This window comes from Cotesia glomerata, linkage group LG6 (assembly GCF_020080835.1).
Source record: "Cotesia glomerata isolate CgM1 linkage group LG6, MPM_Cglom_v2.3, whole genome shotgun sequence".
Lineage (NCBI taxonomy): Eukaryota > Metazoa > Arthropoda > Insecta > Hymenoptera > Braconidae > Cotesia > Cotesia glomerata.
This window is the reverse complement of record NC_058163.1, coordinates 25,460,096-25,485,671: the sequence shown is the minus strand read 5'-3', so window position 1 is coordinate 25,485,671 and position 25,576 is coordinate 25,460,096. Positions and strand designations below refer to the sequence as shown.

At 26.9% G+C, this 25,576-nt stretch overlaps 2 protein-coding genes across 10 annotated transcripts in view; one reads left to right on the top strand and one right to left on the bottom strand.

The window, feature by feature from the left end:
• LOC123267682 overlaps positions 1–24,211 on the bottom strand; it is a 62,074-nt gene extending 37,863 nt beyond the window's left edge. For 4 of the 9 annotated variants that reach the window (XM_044732450.1, XM_044732454.1, XM_044732455.1 and 1 more), the window contains exons 1-17: positions 23,965–24,208; positions 23,713–23,851; positions 21,970–22,524; positions 21,688–21,880; positions 21,353–21,466; positions 19,902–20,079; positions 19,728–19,828; positions 19,439–19,648; positions 19,195–19,380; positions 18,988–19,102; positions 17,586–17,950; positions 17,302–17,493; positions 17,002–17,234; positions 13,250–13,813; positions 12,910–13,093; positions 12,573–12,777; positions 11,126–11,424 (exon numbers count right to left, since the gene is read on the bottom strand). In XM_044732450.1, the coding sequence (XP_044588385.1) occupies positions 11,126–11,424; positions 12,573–12,777; positions 12,910–13,093; positions 13,250–13,813; positions 17,002–17,234; positions 17,302–17,493; positions 17,586–17,950; positions 18,988–19,102; positions 19,195–19,380; positions 19,439–19,648; positions 19,728–19,828; positions 19,902–20,079; positions 21,353–21,466; positions 21,688–21,880; positions 21,970–22,163 (3,333 nt within the window). In that variant the 5' untranslated portion in view covers positions 22,164–22,524; positions 23,713–23,851; positions 23,965–24,208. Of the gene's footprint in view, positions 1–11,125; positions 11,425–12,572; positions 12,778–12,909; positions 13,094–13,249; positions 13,814–15,475; positions 15,617–17,001; positions 17,235–17,301; positions 17,494–17,585; positions 17,951–18,987; positions 19,103–19,194; positions 19,381–19,438; positions 19,649–19,727; positions 19,829–19,901; positions 20,080–21,352; positions 21,467–21,687; positions 21,881–21,969; positions 22,525–23,712; positions 23,852–23,948 lie in introns of those variants that run through there. The other 5 variants (XM_044732457.1, XM_044732456.1, XM_044732459.1 and 2 more) reach the window with 4 other exon arrangements.
• The window catches only part of LOC123267683, a 141,393-nt gene that overhangs the window by 104,691 nt on the left and 11,126 nt on the right, over positions 1–25,576 (top strand). The gene's annotated exons all lie outside the window — the stretch shown is intronic.

Sequence of the window (25,576 nt, the reverse complement as noted above, 5' to 3'; positions counted from 1 at the left end):
ATAGATTGCAACGAGCAAAACGTGTGCGCTGACACATGAGTACCAAAAAAGCCTTATCCGCTAAGTTCATACATAATATATATAATTTTCATTCAATTAAATATTTCTCACAATATTTTGATGAAAAAATGAAGCATAATGATGAAGAAATGATTAAATGCAAATATGTATTAATAAACGGAAAAAAGAAAACTCGAAAAATTACAATGTGTAATGTAACGCAGCGCTCCGTGATGAAAACTGTAAAAATTACAGTTTCAGATTGTAATTATTACAGATTTTACAAAAAATTATATTGTAGAATGTAATATTTACATTGAAAGCTCTGAAAATTAACATTCAAAGTTTGGATTTAGAAAAATGTTATTTCGAATTGTAATTTTTATAGCTTTTAATACAACGGAACACTTATTATCACTACACTGATAGAAGGGTTTGTTTATAATTAAAAATATTTGTTAATATTTAACAAATCATTTATTAAAGACCACTTTTTAGTCCTTAAAAAATATTTCTTAGTGTTTAAAAAGATTTATTAATATTTAATAAATGAATATCAGATTTATTAAATACAAACAAAGAATTTGAAATACTAATAAATATTTGTTTAATACTAAAAACTAGTCTCTATTAAATGATTTGTTAAATATTAACAAATATTTTTAACTATAAACAAACCCTTCTATCGGTGTACTATTTACACAGTAAAAAATTTTGCGTCATTGCGTCAAAAAACTTAGTGTTAAATATTTAATATAAAAATTTTTTGACGTAATGACGCAAAATTTTTTACTGTGTATGATGTAATTTTTTGAGTTTTCTTTTTTCCATGTAGACAATATTTATTTTCAACATTAATAATAAATATATAATATAATATATATATAACTGCGTTACTTGGCAAACTAGCAACTAAGTGGCGTTAAAGATGTGCAATTATGAATTAATAGTTAATAAGTAATTTTTAATAGGTAATAATTAATAAGTAATAAACAATAATTACTCAGCAATTTTTATGAGTGGAAATGAATGAAATCACCACTATATGCTAGCTATAAGTCATCTTGTTATACATCAAAAATTTATTTTTCTTATGTACTAACGATTGTATTATTAACCCTGTTAATGGCCTAGGCTGTTGGGTTTGTTTATTGAAATAAAATAAAAATAAAATATATAATAATCGCAGAAATAATAATGTAATTTGTTATTATGATCCTATCTTGTCCACATTCCTGAGATAAAAAAATTTATTTATTAATAATAAATATTAGTCTTATTTCCACATTAAAAAATGACTCTGCTATTTGTCATTACAATATTATGAAAATTAATTACTATTTTTTTATTTATAAATGTTAATTAAATGTCAATGTATTTTTAACACATGACTTATTATGTGTGACTTAAAGTAATAATACAAAAGTATTATTACAAGCAATAAAGGGTTACACGAAGCTATATACTCCTCCAGAGTTCATTGACCCAATGTGAAAAAGATATGCTTCCATTTTCACCAGCCTGGCCCACTGCCAAACGATTTCGTATCCACGAAAGTTTCTTCAGGCTTTCTACAATTTCTACATAGCATCGGATCATTGTATTCAAATTAAACAGAAAGTTTTTCGAGTGTTAAAAAGAAAAATCAACTACTGAAGAAATAATCTTAAGATACAGGTAATTTAATTAATTATTTCATAATCTATCAATGTGGTAATATAATATAATAATGTTATTTAATTAAACTTGATAAAAATAAAACATTCTTGACCAGCAAATTGAATAAAATCCAACTGATTGATTTATAAATATTAAATATTAAATATATGGAAATAACGTCAATAATAATTAATGAGATTAGAGAAAATAAATAATGAGGAGACAAACGTCCTTGGGCGTCACTCGTCGATGGTACTTAACTTATCTTCTCTCTTCTTTTAACGGAGTGAAAGTGACGAGTCGTATTCTCGTTATATGTTGCTATATATCACTATATGTATACATGTATATACATACGGTGGACTTGAGTTCTGTTCTATCCAGTCGGTTTAGTTGCTCCAGGCAGTAAAATACCTCGATGCATGTTATACACTGATCATGCAACTTCTCGGTCAGCTTGTGCTGGACCCCAACCTTATAGAGAAAACCTTATACAACAACTAGACACTAACTGGAAAAACGAACCTTAAAAAGATAAATAAACTACTAAGTTGATTGGAATTCATTTAACCGGTCAATTTTATTTTATGTCTTCCTGAACTCCCAAGATAACTAAATGTTTTTGCCCATATATTTATCTTAATAAATAAATAATTAATTATGAATTATAAATCTTTAGTTATTGATTAACTAAGCAAATATGCTCAGAAAAAAATATATTGGCTGAAGAAGAATATTCTTCCTAGCAGTCAATTTTAAGGAAGACACAATAAAAAAATTTCTGTTCAAAATTTTTAACATTTTTTTGTGTTGATTTAAAAGAATAAATGTTTAAAAGTGCTAAATATTTAGCACAAAAATTTTTAACACTATTTTTTGATGCAGTATCGCAAAATTTTTTACTGCACAGAAAAAAAAATTACTTGAATCAAGTAAATAATTTTGAAGAACTTGTTCTTGATTTGAGTAGAAAAATTCTTAAACTAAAAAATTTTTCTTGGTTTAAATAAATTTCACTTTTTTCAAGAATTTTTCGTCTTGATCCAAGACAATGTAACTCTTCAAAATTATTTTCTTGGTTCAAGAATTTTCGTCTTGATTAAAGTTAAAGAAATTATTTTTTTGATATTAAATATTATGATTCAAAAGTTTCAAATAATTGTATGAAGTTTAATTATTTTTCAATAAATTTTTTCATTCAAACATAGAATATTTCGGACTAAGAAATTAAATCTCTCGAAATAGCTATGTTTTACTAACTCCAAAACTAAAAAATTGATAATCAAGAAGACGATGTTCTTGGCTTTAGACAATCCGACAGCATCACTTCTTCAAGATGTCCAAAAAATTCGCAAATAAATAAGTAATAATACCCTTCAATAAAAATCTTAATCTTTAATACATTTTCGTTTGAATTGATCAATGATGTGCTCACACTGATAGAAGGATTTCTTAGTATTTAAGAAAATTTCTTAAATACTAAGAAATATTTCTTAAATACAAAGAAATATTTTTTGAATGCTAAGAAATGATTTCTTAAAAACAAAGAAACCTTTTTAAATTCTAAGAAATCCTATCAGTGTATCATCATACTCTAATTGAAAAACAAAATTTTTTCTTAAATATCATTAATTTTCTTTTCACGTGTTTAATTAAATTATTAATTTTAGTGGTTGAATATTTGACGAAATGGAAAAATTTAAAATGACAAAAAATCAAAATTACATTAAATTACGCTGTGATTGCTAAGTGGTATCACTCTTTTTAAGAAGCGCGGTCTGATCAGGATTCGAGTCCGGTCTTGAGCGTATTTTATATTATATCATTTTTAATTTGCCAAAAAATTAATATTCTCCTAAAAGTCTCGACTCTTGATTTTGATAAGTTAAATATTTACTTGTTGCGCTTAAAGAATGATTTCTTAAATCACCAACTCCTTTACATTTAAATGAAAATATTTTTTTACTTAAAAGTTATTTTTTTAATACTATCAATTTAAAAATAATTTACTAAATTAAAAAAAAAAAAAAGTTTTCTTAGTCCAGGGACAAATTTTTAAAGTCCAAAATTTTCCGGGTTTAAGTTAAATTTTTTCTATGCCTTAATCGGAGTCGGTATAAATAAACACAAAAAAGAAGAAAAGAAGAAACAAGTAAAAAATAAGATAAATATACAAAACTAATGGAGTTTATCGAATCAAATGTTCAGCTGCTATAATTATAGTTATAGTTATGGTTATTCTTCATTTCAATATAAATATATATTTATATATATAGAGATATATGTAACCATGGGTTATTTTAGCACCCATGTGGTTCTGTCTATACAACAAGTATAACCGGGAACTGTTCTATCTATCGTCTTCCGAAAAACGGCTCCGCGAAGTATAAATTTAAACCTTCTGCAGGCTATACCCGAGGAGTTGGTCGGATTTCTCCGCGTTCGTCTTGGGACGGTTATATTTGTTAGTTATCTGCAGGGATCTTAGGTCAGACATATCCAGTGCAAAGAAGGAAACATAAAGTTATATACTGAGATCAAGACTTTGGCTATAAGCCAAAATCAATTGTCTTACTTCGTCAATTAATGTCACCCGGGTTAATATATTACATACGACAAATTTACTTGAGAATTGTTCTGCTTTTTCAGCTTCTAAGGGTTCTATGCAAAACTATTTTTTGGGAAGAAATTTATTTATTGATTACAAAGAGTCTGTCTAGTGGCAATAGTTGTATTGTATAGGAAAAAAGTATATAAATTATAATTATATTTAAAGTTATTTTGTAAAAGTTTCAGGTGCTGTTTCCGGAATTGTTTTTAATAAATATAGATTTTTATTGCCCATTTAGTCACATGTATAACCTAGATTTTTATTACTTTTCTAAATTAAAATTAAACGAAAGTAGTTCGAAAATAGTTTGGTTATTTTTGTCTCTAATTATTTTAAACTTTCATATTTTTATAAATTTTTTTTTTTATTAAATTAATAAAAAAATTCAACTAGGATTTTCTTAATATAAAAATGGATATTGAAGTAAAATTTATTTGTCAATCACTTTGCAAACATATTCTAAGCTTAAAAAAATTTTTTCTTAAGCCAAAATTGCATTTAAAAAATTCAATAAAAAAAGCTAAAAAGTTTTTAAATGTTTGTCATATAAATTACAAAAATTCAATAAAGGAGATAGATAGATAGATAGATAGATAAATGTTTATTTAGTCCTGGAGCCTAGGCTCCCTCAGGACCATCATCAAATAATACAAAATAATACAAAATAATAAGTACAGTAAATACAAAGTAAATGATAATAAAGGAGAAATAGATTCTTTAAAATTTCAGGCGTGTAACCCCTTCAATAATATTATTAATCTTGATTTTGATTTTAATATTGATCAATACTAATAAAGAATAATCTTTTGAAAGTGGGTGTAATGACCCATTGAGGAAGAAGAAATATGAAGATAATGCGGAGGAGGTGCATTTGTCCTTACCTCTGAAGATTTCAATACTCAATGCTCAATCTTAATCTTGTCTGGCTATTATAACTAAACTGGTTAGAAATTATAATGAGTGTAATTTATAATAATACAACATATAACATATGGCTATGACTAGACTCTTTGTAAAGGTAAATAAATAAATATACAAAACCGCTGAAGAAGACACCTTATGGTGATATGTTATAGTATAGTTATATTGAGATCTGACTGGTGCGAAAGACATCCAGACTTGGTATTTTATATTCCAATGCCCTCGGGGACTCTTAGTCTGCCCACTGACTATCATATGATACTTGACAGCCGCAACATCGCTGGATCAAAACCATCAACACTAATTTTATCTGAATCGATATCATATGATGGGCAGTGGGTATTTTTTCTTGCTCCGATTTCTTCTCGGGCAAAAATTTATTTATTTAATAATATATATTATATAATATTTACATATCTTCATTTATTTTATGTGTATTATTGGGTTTTAGATGGAAGAAAATTTTTATAAGCTTATATGAAGACTAAATGTATGTGAAAATCATACATAGACTAAAAAAAATTCAAAATTCAAGAGAAAAACATTTTAAAGAGGTTCTTCTTGATTTAAAGAGAAAAAAATCTTGAACTGAGAAATTTTTATTAATTTAAGTAAAATTTATGTGATTCAAGTCAAGAAAATTTTTTTTTTTTAGTTTAAAATTTTGTTTTTAAGTTAAAATTTTTTTTTAATGTATTTTATGCATCCAAATTTTGGCAATTTTTTTAATTTCAAGACTTATAATATTTTTAAACCTATAAAAATATTAAAAAATTTTTTTTTAATAATTAGATATTTTTTATCTTAAAGTTAATCAAAAATAAAATATTTTAATAGAAAATAATAATTTTATTTTTTGTGCTAGTAAAAATATAAAATCAAAAATTTACCTAAATTTTTGTCTATTAAAAAATTCAAACAAAGATTTTTTGACTAAAAAATTTGATAAAATAAACAATTAAATATATTAATTTTTTGAATTCGGCCATTTTTTCAGACAACAAAAATAACATTATCAAAAATTTTGAAGAATATATATTCTTAATAGAAAGATTTCTTCTTAGTACAAAATATGAACAAAATTTACTAATAAAAAATTTAATTTGTTTTTTAAAAATTATTTTCGAATAAATTTAAGAATTTTTTTCTCTTCAATGAAGTTAATTTTTATAAGTCTTATAATATACATTTTTTATGTTAAAAATATATCTTTATTCTTTGAAGATTTAATATATTTCTTCTTTAAAAAATTAATATAAAAAAAATATTTTTAATTTTAATAATATAAAAGAAGAAATATAAAAAAATAATAGTTATAAATTTTAATTTTTTAATGCAAATATTTCTTAAATATATTTAAAAAAAATTTTTTAAACTTCAAGAAAATTATTTTAATATACTATAAAATAAAATATGAATTACTAATAATAGTATAAATATTTTTAGTGACTTTTATTTCTTACTTGAAGAAGAGCAATGACAAGTCGTGTGTCACCGCTCTGCAGTGCGATAGTGCTAATAGTAGTCGTAGGTGTCGGTTGAGAATCAGAGTCCTTGGCACGTTCCAAATCATTTTCACAGAATGAACGATCGTTAGTTTGTGAATCTGAATTATTATGACCCTCTGGATTTTCTCCAGGCTCCATAGAATCGTACCCGTCGACCATTTTTACTCCGTATTTATATATTTATATTTATAACCTTATTTTGAATTTTAAATTTCTAACAATTAAATGCACCCTCTAAAATTTTCAAGGTTGACTTTATAATTTACTGTTTAAATATTACCCGTCACTCATACTTAATTATTATTACTATCATTATCCACAAGTACAATTAAATAACAAGGTCAAAGATCCAGATAGATGTTATTTAATAGTTGACGTAATAAAGAAATAAATAAATAAATGAAAATGAAGTTAGCTGACATTTCAAAATTTTTAGAAATTTTTATCCAAAAATTTCAATTAAACAATTAAAAATATCACTTGTTAAAAACTTGAAAAACTATAAGTGCTATTTCTTAAATAGTATATTACACACCTAGGGAAGTAAAGTAAGAAATGTCTCAGATCACATGTAATTGTTGGCCGAGGCGAAGCCGAGGTCAACAAACATGTGATCTGAGGCTGCTTACTTCCCGAGGGTGTGCTATTTTGTCCGACGAAGGCGGAAAGCGGCAACAGTTTAGCGCAGCGGGACAGAAAGTTGCCACTTTCCACCGGAGGGCAAAATATTTTTGCCCTCCGAACGGAAAGTGGCAACTTTCGTCCCGCTGCGCTAAACAAAGTTGCCGCTTTCCGCCTTCGTCGAGCAAAATAGTATATTACACACCTAGGGAAGTAAAGTAAGAAATGTCTCAGATCACATGTAATTGTCGGCCGAGGCGAAGCCGAGGTTGACAAACATGTGATCTGAGGCTTTCTTATTTACTTCCCGTGGAGTGTATACTATTTTGCTCGACGAAGGCGGAAAGCAGCAACTTTGTTTAGCGCAGCGGGACGAAAGTTGCCACTTTCCGCCCGAGGGCAAAATAACACTCCTCGGGAAGTATATAAGAAAGCCTCAGATCACATGTTTGTTGACCTCGGCTTCGCCTCGGCCAACAATTACATGTGATCTGAGACATTTCTTACTTTACTTCCCTAGGTGTGTAATATACTATTTAGTTGTAATTTAATTAAAAACAAAATCAAAAATTTTTAGACGTCTGCTAACTTCAGTGTCATATAAATAAATAAATTAAATAAAAGTGAAAGAAGAAATTTAATATAATTTTTAAAATAATAATTTAAATATTTTTTTTTAGGTTAAAAATGTCCGTTTGAATGAAATGTTATTTTTTAACTCTCCCGGCATTGCACGTTACACGCATATCGTTATATTAATGTTGATGCGTGTGTACACGCTTTAATGTATGTCTGTATGATGTCATCGACGTATACGTACGTGTGCGGGCGAGAGAACCACAAGTTTAAAACCGGACCGACTGGGTGAAGGCGTTCTCCGAATGAACGAGAAAACGCGGGCCAATGAAAAAATATTTAATAATGCTCACCACCCGCCAGATGGATTTTTTATTTAAAAAATATTTTTATTTTTTTTTTTCTGTAATATAAATAACTTTTTAAATTTGTTACGTTATGTAATGTACTTATTTTTTATATCGAGAGCCCCGGATAAAATATTAATATTGAAAAAATTATTTTTGTATTTCTGCTTTGTTTTATGACATACTTAATATTATTTTATGGGCTGAAATTTATGGTATTAATGAGAAGGAATAAATATTATTTTTTTTTTTAATGCCAAAAAATAATATGTTAAATATTGGGCTTGTATTTTTTCTTTATGATTTTTTAAGCAGAAATTTTTTGTTTCAATAGGAAGAAATAAATAAAAATTATTTTTAACTGTAAAGAAGAATATGTAAAATAATTTAGGGTTATAATTAATTTTACATGATTTTGTAGGCGGGAATTATTTGAATTTTTGGGAAGAAATATAAATTTATTTTGGGAATTTTTAAGATAAATTATTAAAAAATTTCGGCTTATATTTCTTCTTTGTTTTGTAATAGAGTTTGTATAATTTTATAGACAGAAATTTTTTGTTTTTATAGGAAGAAATAAATATAAATTATTTTTAATTATAAAGAGTATGTAAAATAATTTAGGGTTATTTTTTTTTAATTATTTTATAGGAGGAATTGTTTGAATTTTTAGGAAGAAATGTAAATTAATTTTTTGAATTTTTAAGATAAATTATTATAAAATTTCGGCTTATATTTCTTCTTTATTTTGTAATAGAGTTTAAATGATTTTATAGGCAAAAATTTTTTGTTTTTATGGCAAGAAATAAATAAAAATTATTTTTAATTTAAAAGAAGAATATGTAAATAATTTAAGGTTGTATTTAATTTTTGTTTTATTACATGTTTTTATGATTTTATAGACAATTTTTTTTAATTTATAAGAAGAAATATTAAGTTTATAAATGTAAAAGACGAATATGTAAAGTAATTGAATAATTTAGACTGATATTTCTTCTTTGTTTTATAAAGTATTCTGTACAATTTAAAAAAAAAAAATTTTTGTTTTTATAGGAAGAAATAAATAAAAATTAGTTTTAATTTAAAAGAAGAATATATAAAATAATTAAAAAAATTTAAGGTTATAATTAATATTTGTTTTATAACAAACTTTAAATGATATTATAGACAAATTTTTTGAATTTATAAGAAGAAATAGATATTAATTTTTTAAATGTAAAATAATTGAAAAACTTAGATTAATATTTCTTCTTTGTTTTATAAAATAATTATTAAAATTTTAAACAGAAAATTTTTTGTTTATAAAAAACAAAGGAAGAAATGAATAAAAAATTTGTTTAATTTCAAAGAAGAATATATAAAATAATAAAAAAAATTTAGATTTCTTCTTTATTTTATGAATTTTTCTACAATTTATCAGAAATTTTCTGGATTTTTAGAAAAAAGTTAATAAAAATTTTTTCAATGTAAAAGAAGAATATATAAAAGTAATAATTGAAAAAATTGAGCTGTCAAATGATCCAAAAATATTTTTTTAATGAAGAAATACTTTCGAGTATCAAAGGAGAAATATTTGATGGTGGTAATAACATTTAATAATAATAATTGTTATTAAATAGAAATTAATGAGTCAATATTAAAAATTCAAGTGTTAAGAAGTCTGCCGAAGTATGCCGGTAGTAATAATATCAATCTATATATAGAGTAAAAATATGTATTACGTATATATAAAGCGATCAACTAAACATAAAATTACGTATGTGAGCATACGTGAGCAACAACTATAGATAACATCCATCTATATTCATCGGTACATTTTTAGCAATTACCAAATCGACCTTTCGCAATACTTGTGTGTAGTGTATCAGATCCACTAACAAAGACCGAGATAAAGAAGATGAATAAAAAGTAAGAAGAAATAAAAACAAAGATGATATAAAATTTCAGAGTATGCCAAGTAAAAAAAGGAAAGATATAAAAAATTTTTAAACGTCTACAACACTGATATTTTATCGTGATCGCACATGTCACATCACTTATTATTAAAAGCCAACAACACACACGTTTTATTATCGAGGCAGATGTATACAAGGACCACGACAACCGGCTGGCAAGCCGGCTCATCCGACACTAACTGACTAACTTTAACTTTAACTGGAGGCCGCTAAACAGAAACAGAGTCGGGGGATCCTCTAGAGTTGAGAGTTTCACGGTAAGGGGAACGCTCACAAGAGAGGGATTTTATTCTGTCTCATTTAAACTCATGCTCATGCTTATGTACTCAGCTTTATTTATTTTTTATAAGTTTGTATACATACTACCTGGCTCTGTTGTGTTACTTGTTGCTTGTCTCTCCCTCTCTCTCTTTTTACCTGAGCCTTCTTACCTTTAAAATAATCCTCGAGAAAAGGACATCTGTATGTATGCGTGACTCTGATCAGATTTTTGATAAATTATAAAGTAAAGTATAATTTATTTTTTATTTCTTCTTTTAATTTTTTTTTCTATTATTTTTTTTTAATTAATGCAATTTTTTAGTTTACATTAATTTAATTTAATGTGTCATTAAACACTTTCACATAATACTATTGTGTAATATTTTATATTATCTCTTCTTATATATTATTTAATGTTATATTAATTATATCAATATATAATTTTTTTTAGAATAAAATATAATAAACTTCAACATAAATATAAACATTGTAAAGTTAACAAAAAAATATTTAGAATTAATAATTAATAATTAATAACAAAAAAAAATACATAGGATGTTTGATGAGCGAGTAATTTAAAGAAGCAATTTTATCTCAATTCTCACACTGCAAACCATGCAAAATCACTGGTTGATTATTATCAGTGACAACTTGCGTGCAGCTTACCATTTTCAATTTTTCAAAATATTCGCTATTATCATTATCGTCTTCTTCTTCTTCTTCTTCTTCGCTTGTCTCTAATCTTTCATTGTGCTTCGATGGCATCTCGATACCGCTGTCATTATTGCCCTTCGTGTCTAAAAATCTAACATTTTTAAGCTCGTCAGGAGGTAACTTTAATTTGTATTCACTCGTTGACTCTTTTACTATTTTTGAATGCCGACACGCATGCCCGTTTTCTAACTTTGATGGAACTTCTGATTCGGAAATTGATATTTCTTCACGTGAATGCTGCGCACTGGCATCTGTTGTAAGAATATTATTTATTAATTAAAAATTCAGTAGTTATTTTTTTTTATATCAAAATTCACAGATAAAATGTTAAAATTAAATTAAAAAATTATTTCTACATTTCTTCTTTGTTTTATGATATAGTCTATATAATTCAACAGATAGAAATCTTTTGTGTTTATAGGAATTTTGTTAAATTGCACTGTACGTTCTTAACAATTGACATTTATAAATATATAAGCTCATTCCGACGTTACACTCATCAAGAGCTTTCATTTGAGTACCCACATGCATTTTTTATATATTTTTCATATATACATATATATAATATATATAAATATACAAAATATATGAAAAATTGATGTGGGTATTCAAATGAAAGGTCTTGATGAATGTAACATCAGGATGAGCTTATATCTTTAAAAATGTCAATAGTTCACAAGATACAAGGTCATTTCTTAAATAATGACTTTTTTAAAGATATAAGCTCATCCCGATGATACACTCATCAAGAGCTTTCATTTGAGTACCCACATACATTTTTGATATATTTTTCATATATACATATATATATAATATATAAAATATATGAAAAATTGATGTGGGTACTCAAATGAAAGATCTCGATGAATGTAACATCGGGATGAGCTTATATCTTTAAAAATGTCAATAGTTCTCAAGATATAGCGATGTAAGTTCTTAATTATTGACATTTTTAAAGATATAAGCTCATCCCGATGTTACACTCATCAAGAGCTTTCATTTGAGTACCCACATGCATTTTTGATATATTGTTCATATATACATATATATAATATACATAAATATACAAAATATATGAAAAATTGATGTGGGTACTCAAATAAAAGGTCTCGATGAGTATAACATCGGGATGAGCTTATATCTTTAAAAATAGCTATAGTTCACAAGATATAAGGTCATTTCTTAATTACGTATCTATAAATAGAGCATTTTCGAATGCTTTGTTTTATCATATTAATAATTAAAAATTTGGGCTATCGCTTGATATAAAATAACTATATTTTTAATAAAGAAACAGCTTAGAGTATCAGAGAAGAAATATTTAATAGTGATGACAATATAATACAAAAAAAAACAAAATAAATAATAATAATGTATGATTAATAACATAAAGAAATACCTTTGTCATCATGATGAACACCATTATAACACCCATTGATGTATTGATGACTTGCATCAAGAATACCGACGGCATTTCTGTGCTCTTTATTCTCCGTAAGGGTATTAGAAGTCAATTTGTAAGAAGCAACACCAAATTTAGTATCGTGAGATACACGAAGAGTTGTTACTTCCGTTACTTCTTTAACAACTTTCCCAGAGGTTTCCTGCCAATCAAATATAAAATAATATTCAATAACAACAACAACAACAATAAAAATAACCCTAAAGGGTATTTTAAAAAGGATGCAATTACAAACAATAACCACGCTAATAATAATAAAAAATAAAATAAAAACCTCAATAGTTTCAATGATTGAAGTGGCATTAGTCTTCTTAACGTCTGGAACATTTTGATTGATATCGACTATTAATTCCGGCGATTTACTCATCTTCTTAAGTTGATCAACAAGCCCAGACGTTTCAGACGTTACTAAACCATCGACGACCTGATGATACTCCAGGTTTCCAACTCCCTCCACTCTGAAAATAAATTCACTTCTTAGAACCCTTGCCGAATAGTATAGATTATAGCAGGCTTCTGGTCGAACCAAACGATCATTAATATAAATATACTTTTAATATCTATATATATTTATATAAACAACACACTTACGTTTTTAAATTAAATATACATACCGATATAAATCAGATAAAATGTCATCACACTCTGATATTGTTACGAAGGAATCACTACGAGATCTTGCAACTGGTGTCAATGAACATTCGGTTGCAGTCGTGTACTCTTCGGTATTTATTTCTTCTGTTTCCGACGCACTTACTTGTTGAACATCATTATTAGTTTTATGATACTCACAAGAAGTATTTTCATCGCAAACTCCATTATTATTTATCCCATTGGGCTGAGGCTTATTTTCTTCATATAACAACTCCTCGTTATCATTATGATCATCATCTTCATTATAGTTGCCATTATTATTGATAACACCAGAATCTTTACGAGGTAATTCAATTACTGTACCAAGTGAAGACGGACTTGCAGTGCGGTAAGATGAAAATTCAATACTCTCTATTTTATCTTTTTCATCCTTCGTAAATTTAACTCTCACACCAGCTTCGTCCAATTTAGCGTCCAACTTTTCTGCGAGTCTTGTTACTTCAGCAAGTTTTTCCGAAATAGCTTCAACGGCTGATAAGTTTCTGCTCTCTGTAGTACACACGTCCTCTTTTGACGTCGACATCCTGCAAAAAAATAGTGTGTTAATAAAATTTAGTTTTTTTAAAAGAAGAAGTGTTTTGTGAAATATAAATAAATAAAATTTTACTTTATTAAATAATGACGTTTATTGAATTGCACTGTACTTTCTTAAATATTGACCTTTTTAGAAATATAAGCCCATCCCGATGTTACACTAATCAAAAGCTTTCATTTGAGTACCCACATGCATTTTCATATATTTTTCATATATACATATATATATATAAAATATATAAATATATGAAAAATTGATGTGGGTACTCAAAAGAAAGGTCTCGATGAGTGTAATGTCAGGATGAGCTTATATCTTTAAAAATGTCAATAGTTTACAAGATACAAGGTCATTTCTTAAATAATGACCTTTTTAAAGATATAAGCTCATCCCGATGATACACTCATCAAGAGCTTTCATTTGAGTACCCACATGCATTTTTATATATTTTTCATATATACATATATATAATATATATAAATATACAAAATATATGGAAAATTGATGTGGGTACTCAAATGAAAGCTCTTGATGGGTGTAATGTCGAGATGAGCTTATATCATTAAAAATGTCAATAGTTCACTAGATACAAGGTCATTTCTTAAATAATGACCTTATTAAAGATATAAGCTCATCCCGATGATACACTCATCAAGAGCTTTCATTTGAGTACCCACATGCATTTTGATATATTTTTCATATATACATATATATAATATATATAAATATATGAAAAATTGATGTGGGTACTCAAATGAAAGGTCTTGATGAGTGTAACATCGAGATGAGTTTATATCTTTAAAAATGTCAATAGTTCACAAGATACAATTTTTTTTTTCATTGTATACATAAAAAATTTTAATAAATAAATAAAAATAATTAAGTAAAGAAATAGAGATTAGAGATAAAGTATTTTTTTCTTTTTTCAAGCGTATTCCTAACTGTGAATGGGTATAGTCACGGAAACGAGTTTGTCTGATCAAGAATTTAAATATACAGTTAAATCCTAGTTACGTAAACTTGACAGTAGGTAAAATATATATTCCACGCTCGTTTGATATCACTTCACAGAAGTATCTGCATCTTGTGGACGTAGGTTGAGTTCTAATTTCGTTTAAGTCCTACTTTTATTGCGTACAACATTTACTTATCCGAAAAATTTTTTGCCTACATTATAAAACCACATTCATTAATTATATTAAATAAAATAATTAAATCAAAGCATTCAAAATAAGTAACATAAAAAAAATAAATCCAGTGCAGAAATAAAAATAAAAAAAAAATAATAAAACCAAGATAATTTTGTTTAGTTATGAGGAAAATGGAAACTTTCTAATACTTAGAAGATAACTTTGGGAAACGAGGACAAGGTGATGGGACAAGAGGACAAAAATAGGATTAGCTGCGGAGAAAATTACGTCAAGTAAATGAGATAATCTGGAGCTTAGAAAAAATAACAATTTATTTTAGTTTAACGCGTAAAAAAATAAATACTAATATAATAAATTATTACTTAAGATTTGATAGCAACAAATATTATAACTGGTTATACTAATAACATAATAACTGTTTGTATTAAATATTAAATATTAATGTGAGTGATGGATTTGTCCATTTGTCCATTCAGAACAGAACATTTGACTTGTCTACTTACTCACGTGAGCTTGCCAGTGATCACAACCGGCTTTCTCTTTCGCGGATGGACCGTCTAACAACGGTGTGAGTACTAGGCGTGGACTGCAACCTACCTTCCTATCCGTCGTAGGACTGACGGCGACGGCGCCGACGTCAGTAGACGCTTGTGTACTCTCATCGTTTCTCGCACTCATACATAGATTATTACTATTACTACTACTACTATTTCTTCAGTCCGCCTACGCTTTCACCATATAAGGAGCACAAAACACACCCTCTTCCTCATCCCCGATAAAAATCAAAGCCACGCTTTTTTTGCTACTATAATTCTAGAGTTATTTTCTAATCTAATATATTAATTTTTTTTTTCTAGATCAAAAATTCGGTTAAAAATCTCTTAAAAATTTTAGCTCTTAATATTAACATTTAAATTACACGTGAATTTTTTTTTCAACTATCTATAACTCAGTAGCATTTTATGCAATTATTTTGTATCAAAGAGCAATTTCCTCAATGTTAAATATTTTACAAAAGTGTCCTTTGCGACTTAGTTGTAATTTACACCTATAAGATTTTATGGATCACTAAACTTCATTTTTGCATTAATTTTTTTTTACGTTATTTCATTTACGACTAAATTTACAAAAAAAAAAAAAAAAAAATTGAGTAAAGTAAAATACCCCATTAGTGGCACCTTTAACCCCTATTAATGGCACTTTTTCTTTGAATGAAAAAATATTCTTGGAATAAAAATTAAAAATTTTTTTGATCTAAAGGTCTTAAAGATTAGAAATAATAGATTTATTATTGAAATTAATTCAATAAGTACCAAAATCAAAGAAAGTGCCACTAATGGGGTGTTTTACCTTACAAATTTGTAGGAAAATAAATTTCCTATAAAAAAAATCCGGTAATTATTAACAAGTGGAATTAATCCCATTTTGGACCATAACAAGGTGAAAAATTAACATTTTCAAATTTTTTTTTATTCTACTTGTTTTTACGGCGCATTTATGATAAAAAATATTGTGAAAGAAAAAAATAAAAATTTTGATAGCTTTTTTGCCTTTAAAAGTTGGAAAAAATTTTGGCTCTCATGTTTTTGGATAAAATTTCTAATTTATCTTTTTTTGATATATTTTTTTCTCGAAAAGTGCGTAAAAAAACGAACAATTAAAAAAAAAAATTGAATAACATTTTTTGAAAATTTCTTAAAATTGTGATAATTAATTTTTTTTTTATAATTGTTCATTTTTTTATTTATTTTTCAAAAAAAAAAAATATATCAATAAAATCAAATAGAAATTTCGTTGAAAAAAAATGAAAATTAAAATGGTTAACCCCACTTATAAATATTTACGAAAAATCCATTAAACCAAATCGCTAAGATTGATATTTTTCGAGATTTAAATCGTTGACTTTTTATATAAAAAATTATGTGAAAAATTTCATGTTTTTTTTTTGACATTTCAAACAAAATTTTCGCTTGGAAAAAAAGTCTTAATTTATAATTAATAATTAATAAGTTGGTGTATTTTGCATCACCTTGATTCGGAGCAAAGAGGTTCCTTTAAGCTGGTGGTCAATAATCTTCCTAGCTTGACAGTTCTGTCAATGTACCCCAAGAGTTTTTCCCGATTTTCTGTGACTTCTTTCAGGCACTCTGAGCTAGATGAATGGTCGCTCAGAGTGTCTTCAGATCCAGAAGACTTGTTTTGATTTATTAAATACAGCGAATTGTTTGCTATTTTTATTAAATCAGTCAATCTTCGACAGTGCTGTGCATGAAAAATTAAAATTTAATTTTTTTGAAAATTGATTGTTAAAAAAAAAAAAATTGCAAACCTCATCAATACTCCGATGAAAAATAGTGCAAACTCTGAGTCTTGTAAGCTGTTCCTGACTCACAGACCTAATGCGCCGCCAAGCCTCTCTTAGTTGAGAGAATAAACTTACATTTGTGTCTAAGCTCAATCTGCAAGAAGTCCGAAGTATTCTTGCTCCATTTAATAATTGGCAGCCATACTCGAACGCACCCTTTAAATACAAATGTTGAGTGTTAGGCTATTTTTGATGATAATGTTTATTAATTATCTGTACGGTAAAATTGAACTGTTAAATTTACTTACTTGTGAAATTTCTTCAAAATTCTGCAAATCGTCTTTTTGCTTCTGGATTTCAGTAACACTACAGCCTACTTCAGTGTAATTTTTAATCAACACGTTGAATAAATCACTCAGCCATTTAATTGACTGGTCGGCATCTGTTTCGTAGGTACAAATTGAAATAGTTTGTTTAAGAGTTAATTTTTGTAGTTCCACTGAATCGTTAAATATATTCTTCCTGGCATTTGTCGCGTCCAATATATCTGTTACATTTGTTATGTCTTCTGCATATTCCACTTTGACATCTCGGCCTAATGCATTTTTAACTGGCATCGACATTAGTTCGGAAAATTTTTCTCCTTCTCTGATTAAATCTTGTAATATTCCATCTTTAAAAAAATTATTGTTAATTAGAATAAACTAATTAATAATTACTAGCAAATTTGCAGTCACTATGTGACTGTCGTAAGTTGTGAACTATAAATGAATAAAATTTTGCTTTATTAAATAATGACTTTTGTTAAATTGCACTGTACGATCTTAAATATTGGCCTTTTTAAAGATATAAGCTCATCCCGATATTATACAAATCAAGACCTTTCATTTGAGTACCCACATCAATATTTCATATATTTTATATATTTATATATATTATATATATGTATATATGAAAAATATATGAAAAATTGATGTGGGTACTCAAATGAAAGTTCTCGATAAGAGTAACATCAAGATGAGCTTATTATATCTTTAAAAAGGTTATTATTTAAAAAATGACTTCGTATTTTGTGAACCATTGACGTTCTTAAAGATATAAGCTCATCCCGATATTATACAAATCAAGACCTTTCATTTGAGTACCCACATCAATATTTCATATATTTTATATATTTATATATATTATATATATGTATATATGAAAAATATATCAAAATGCATGTGGGTACTCAAATGAAAGCTCTTGATGAATGCAACATCGGGATGAACTTATATCTTTAAAAATATCAATGGTTCACAAAATACAAGGTAATTTCTTAAATAATGACCTTTTTAAAGATGTAATAAGCTCACCTTGATGTTATACTTATCGAGAGCTTTCATTTGAGTACCCACATGCATTTTTGATATATTTTTCATATATACATATATATAAATATATAAAATATATGAAATATTGATGTGGGTACTCAAATGAAAGGTCTTGATGCGAATAACATCGGGATGAGCTTATAACTTTAAAAATGTCAATATTTCACAAGATACAAGGTCATTTCTTAATTATGTATCTAGAGATAGAGAATTTTCGAATGAAGCTTAAATACTTATCATAATAAATTGACTATCGGTAAGAATGTGAGTAAAATAATAATTTTTTTTCAGTATTAATAAATAATTAAAAAAAAAATTTATAATTTTTATTAATCACCTAAATTTGATTGACTAGCTTCTAAATGCATCAACTTAGCTTCAGCTTCAAAAGAATTACACGCTCTATTTCCCATAATCATTTTGTCAAAGACTTCACTGGTCTTGTCAAAATACTGCAATTAAAATAAATTATATTATCCAGTCCCAAAGAATAACAACATTGAGCAATGCTTAATTCTATAAAATTACAATTAAAACTTCTTACTTCAGAAACTAGACAAAAAAATCGTTGGCAAGTAATTAAAATATTTCTTCGCCTTTCTAATCTTGTGGCATAACCTCTGCACACGAAATCCATGAAATCTTTTTGCGCTTTAAGACTCTCAGTTAAACAGTGCTCTGGTAATTTATTTATTCTAAAAGTAAGTTGCGTATATCTGGCATAAGTTACCTGCAAGAAATAATTTTTTAAAAAATTTTATTAACAAATTTTATCAATTATAACTTACTCTACATTCTCGTTCTAATTCTTCATGTTCGCGTCGTAAAATTTCTGAAGAAGCGACATCAAAACCAACATTGCTATGAAAATTGAGCATTGCGTCAGCAGGACCAAGAATCCAATTAGTTACTCGATTAATACCTTGTTCAATGTCTTTTATTTCTTTCATTAACGTTAAATTAGTGGTCATCTCAGTCCAACTATTTTCCACGTCAATCTAGCAATCATAAAATTATTTAATTAATTTTTCAATCTAATTCAAGTTTGTTACCTCAAAATATATCTTATTAACTCACCTGATTAGATTCAATCATATCTAGAAGGTCATGAACTCTATGTATGGTATCCTGAATATCCTGAGAGGTTTCACTGCTCATATCACTCGCCAAAATTCGCCCTGTAAATAAAATAAAAGAAAACTAATTATTTAAATAAAACAAATTATTTCTTTACAAAAATAAGTACCAGACCTTCATGTAAAATATAACGACACATTACTTCCAATTCATCTCTGTTTTCTACATAAAACTCAACACTCTTTTCTTCATCGTTAGTTTCATCAATCTTTCCAAAGTCTTTTAATTTGGCTTTGAACTCATTAAGTTTTGAAATTAATTCTGCGGTACTCTTTTCATAATCTTCTACTCTCTGAAAAAGAAATAAATAAAAAAAAAAAATTATTTTAAAAGTTAAAAATAATAATAATTAGCAACCTTGCAGTCACTAAGTGACAATAAGCTCATCCCGATGTTACACTCATCAAGAGCTTTCATTTGAGTACCTACATGCATTTTTGATATATTTTTCATATATACATATATATAATATAATATATATATGAAATATATGAAAAATTGATGTGGGTACTTAAATGAAAGGTCTCGATGAGTGTAACATCGGGGTGAGCTTATATCATTAAAAATGTCATTGGTTGACGAAATAGCAATGTCATTTCTTAACTATTGACCTTTTTAAAGATATAAGCTCATCCCGTAGTTACACTCATCAAGAGCTTTCATTTGAGTACCCACATGCATTTTGATATATTTTTCATATTTACATATATATATAATATATATAAATATATGAAAAATTGATGTGGGTATTTAAATGAAAGGTGTCGATGAGCGGAACGTTGGGGTGAGCTTATATTTTTGAAAATGTCAATAGTTCACAAGATACAAGGTCGTTTCTTAATTATTAACATTTTTAACAATATAAGCTCATCACGAAGTTACACTCATCAAGAGCTTTGATTTGAGTACCCACATGCACTTTTCGTATATTTTTCATATTTACATATATATAATATATGTAAATATATAAAATATATGAAAAATTGATGTGGGTACTCAAATGAAAGGTCTTGATGAGTATAACATCAGGATGAGCTTATATCTTTAAAAAGGTCAATATTTCACAAGATACAAGATCATTTCTTAATTATGAATCTAAAAATTATAATTAAACACAAAAATTAATATAGATTAATCTATAAATAATAATAAAGACCGTAGTTGTTTGATAGCAAGGAGAAATGTTCTTATATCAAAAAAATTTATTTAAAAATTAAGAATTATTCCTTTCTGTATAATAACAATAATAATATTATACCTTCATAAAATAAAATAAAAAAGCACTAGGAATAATAAGGAGAAAATTTACAGCGTATATAAACCCATAAATTAGAGAAGAAATGGCTAATAGCAAATAATTTATAAATCTTTTTTTAAATGATAATAATTTCAATAATAACTTTTCTCCATAAAATAAAAAAAGAAGAAAAATTCTAATTAGAATAATACGAAGAAAGCTTAGATTGTATATAAATTAAAAATTAGAAGAATAAAGTATTAATAGTGATTAATTTATAAAATTTTTAATTATTATTATGAATAATAATAAATTTAAAAATACTTACAACACGCATTTGAATCCAGTCATAGTGGTCATAGGCTTTAGTCCCTCTTAAATCACTTGAAACTTGAGCGGTATCCACATAAGAATATAATCTCGTGATAGAAATGTAAATGGGCTGTAAAAATACATACAAGACCACAAAAATTTTAATCTTCGTTTCCTATTCAGATAAAATATGCTAGATTGCTTAAGTTTCTATATCCAGTATCCATATATGACACATAAACCGTTCACTATTGTGATTAGATATCCACATAAATCATTCAGATTATTTATCCTTAAATTAACAATAAAATTAACAGTAGCATTTAAGTACAAAGTACAAGACCGCAATACCTCGCCGTCCTTCCAAGACTTGGTGCAGTTATCAACTCGTTTCTCCCAGAAGCTATCAGGTCGAATAACAATCATACGAGCTGCATATTTCCCCACTACGTTCATGGACCTTTGGATATACGACCTGGCCACTCTCCAGGATCCTTTCCTCGCATCCATAATCAATGAAATTCCATTCTTCTTAGTCTCATCGCTAAAATATATTCAATCATCTTTGATTAACAATCAAAAATCATCAATCATCTTACCAATAATTAAAATTATATTAAATATAATTTTTACTTGAAAGTCGAAAGAAGATAAGCCAAAAGCTTTTCCAATTTATTGTCAGCTACAGATTCATCGGATGAGTAGATCGGGACATCAACAACAAGAATAGGCTTGCCTTCTCGATCTCTTCCGCCAGGCAGATAAGCCAACTTAGAGTCAAGTGTCTCCCGGACGTCAACGACCTTCAGATTACGACGTTCACTCATCTCTTAAAATATCCTAAATTCCAATGTACTAATAAATACAATCCGTAATCTGTTACAGGTAATGTTACTTAGTAAATACTTTTAATTAAACAAAATATTTATCTAGATGTATGACAAGCTGGTGTCGTGTTTTCAATAAACTGGTTCACAGATCACCGTCATAGTAAAATACCACGTGCCGATTATCAACCGTTCATGTTCTAACTGGCATATAAACTGTATAGTAATTTTCCATCCAATGCCCCAGTTGCTTAATTATTTGTTGTTTTTATTTTTTTAACTTGAAACAACGTCACACTGTAACTCTCATTTTTTCAGTGTCATTATTTCTTCTCAAGTAGCTTTTTTTAGGCATGATTAACTGAAAATAATTAAATTAAATTAAATACACAATTAATGAAAATTAATTTAGCTAATGCTTCATTATTTTTTAACAAATAAATTACGAAATTAAAGTTAGCTGTCACTTGACAAACTTTTAATTTTATTTAACAATTAAATTAATTCTAAAAAATTGCATTTTTAATTTTTTTTAATTTCTACATGTCAATTTTTTTTTTTTTTTATTTTTTTTGCCATAATTTATTTGTTAACAAAAGTTCTAAAAATTATTAAATATTTGCTAAATTAATTTTCATAAATAAGTTATGTCAAAAAAAAATCAAGAAAAAAAATTGACATGTAGAAATTGTAAGAAATTAAAAATGTTATTTTTTAAAAAGTAATTTTTCAAAATAAATTTTTTTGATAATAGTAAAGTTAACCGATATTGTTAATTTTTTAATTATTACATTAGAATTAAATAATATTTTTAAAAAATTGCACTTGTAGTTTTTAAAGTTTTTTAAAATTGAATTTTTTTTTTAATTTTTTTGTAATAATTTTAATAAAAAAAAATTCTAAAAAATTTTAGATGTCGGTTAACTTAATTTTCAAATTTTTTTGTATGAAAATTAAGTTAGCTGATATTTAAAATTTAAGATTTTTTTTCATTAAAAAAATGGTTACAAAAAAAAATTCATTTTTAAAAAACTTTAAATGCAATATTTTAAAAATATTTTTTTTTTTAATTTAATTATTAAAAAAAAAAATCAAAAAATTAAAAACATCGGTTAATTTCAGTATTATTTTTTTTTGTTAAAAAAAAAAATTAAAAACTGGCCAAGACTGCTAACTTTAATGTCATATAATATTAAAGTTACCAGTCTCAACAATTTTTTAATTTTATTAACAAAACAAATTAGTTTCAAGAAATTATTAAAAAAAAATTGTAATTTTAACTTTTTAAAATTTCTTCCTCAATTTTTTTTTCCATAATTTATTTGTTAAAAAAATTATTTAATATCTGCTAAATTAATTTTTATTAATATACACAATTAAAAAGTTGCTTTAACTACTGTTCACTATATACACTACACTGATTAAAAAAAAAATATCTTTACATTTTACATTCAATGTCAAGTTATGTTTTATATTGTGTACTTATTCACTTTCACATTCTATTCTATTCACCTTACTCGTATTTTATTTATTTATTTAAAATACATACATGACAGCATAGCACTGGAATTGAATTTCGTCATTTAAGAGGATCAAGTTACTAATTTATCCATCCAAGCATTATTTAACATTGAAGAAATATAAACACAGTATATAATACAAAGGTTGACATCACATTGTTTTAAATTCTGAAAAAAAATTTTAAAATAACAACTAATAAAACATTTACAAAAGTGACTTTGATAAAAAAATAATAATAAATATTATTAATAAAAATAATAGTACAATTAAAAATATTTACACGCGACACAAGAAAGAACAACATGAGGTTTTTACGCGTTACTGAGCGAGTGTCTTCTCCAGCTTCCTTAGTAAGATCTGTCGTGTACCACTGTACCACTATGAAGAGGGAAACGGGAGGAAAACTTAAAAGCAATCTTCATTGAAAAAGCAACGGTACACCGGCACCGATCATGAAGAGAATATACAACATACTGTTGAATGTTGAATCTCCTTTGCCGCGCATTCAGTAACTTAACTCAGACTCAGACTCAGACTCATATCAGAGTCAGAGTCACACAGTCAGTTACAGGAGAGTTAAGTGTAGTGTGTAGACCTGTGTTCTGTGTGTTGTGTCTTACATCTTGTGTTGTCCCTTCTCTTCCGCATTGGCGCACCTTTTTCTCCTCTTTATCACTCGGCATATAATATAATATAATATAATATAATACTGTAGATACGTACTCACCGTATAGTACCGGGGTCTCTAGTCTCTTTCTCTTCCACGTTCCACGTGCCACTCTCTCGATCGCCGGGGAAAGGTGCCGACCGACCGACTTGGAGCTTGGAGCCAACTCCGGTTAGGTCTTTACTCTGCAGAAAACAAAATTAAATTAAATGGGCATCAATGACATCAAGCTCTTAGGTACAATGTATATAATAATATAATTGTGGCGGTCATGTGACCGCTGACATTAAAATTATTTAAAAATTAGTAAAAAAAGTTTGGAAAATCCAAAAGTGCACGCCTCATAACGCTCATTCATTTTTTAAGAAAAAATAAATTGTGTAACTGATAAAAAAAAGAAAATTATAATTAAGTAATTTCTTACAGAGTATTTTTTTTTTTTTTTTTAATATCAGCGCCCTTTTTTCTTGTTATATGCGCACGCAGTCTAAAAAAATCTAGCTTTATCAAGTGGCGCCATAGTTTTCACGTGACAAATAAGAAAAATTCGTTTGTCTTTGTACGGTTATATCGTAATAAATTTTAATAAAAATTCAATTTAAAAAAAAAATACGTTAACTAGGCTACTGATATGAAATACGGACCCAGTTCATCGCATTCGTAAACTAATAAAAAAGGTCCGGTCTTGAAATATCAATTTGTTCGGGAGTAATCATTGGTACATCCAAAATGGGGTGACATCCGGACGTCCATGTAAAATTTTTTTCAAAACGTTTTTTTTTTCAAAATAGCAACATGAAATGATTTTAGAAAGTAAAAGATGGTTTAATTTAAGTGTTTTTTTGGTGTACATCTACTTATATCATTGTATAAGTGTAATATGGTTGTGATAGAGACATTTAAAGATCACAAAATTGCTTGACCTTGACGAGTCGAGTATAAAGCACAACCTCACGCGCTTCGCGCTATGAGGCGTGCAATTTAGTTAAAATTAAAATTATTTTGTTAGACATTTAGGCTACAGTTAAGATTTGAAATTGTAAAATGTAGTAAATTCAATAGAATAATTTAGTTGTAAACTTTCAGTTGTAATAGGATTAAGTTGTAAATATTTGTACATTTTAAGATCCGGAGCCTTTTTTCTCCGGCTTGTGGGTTTTTCCCATGAGTTTTTTCCCAACAACTTTCCTCAAACCTTTCCTGTTTATTACTCTTTTTTCTATGT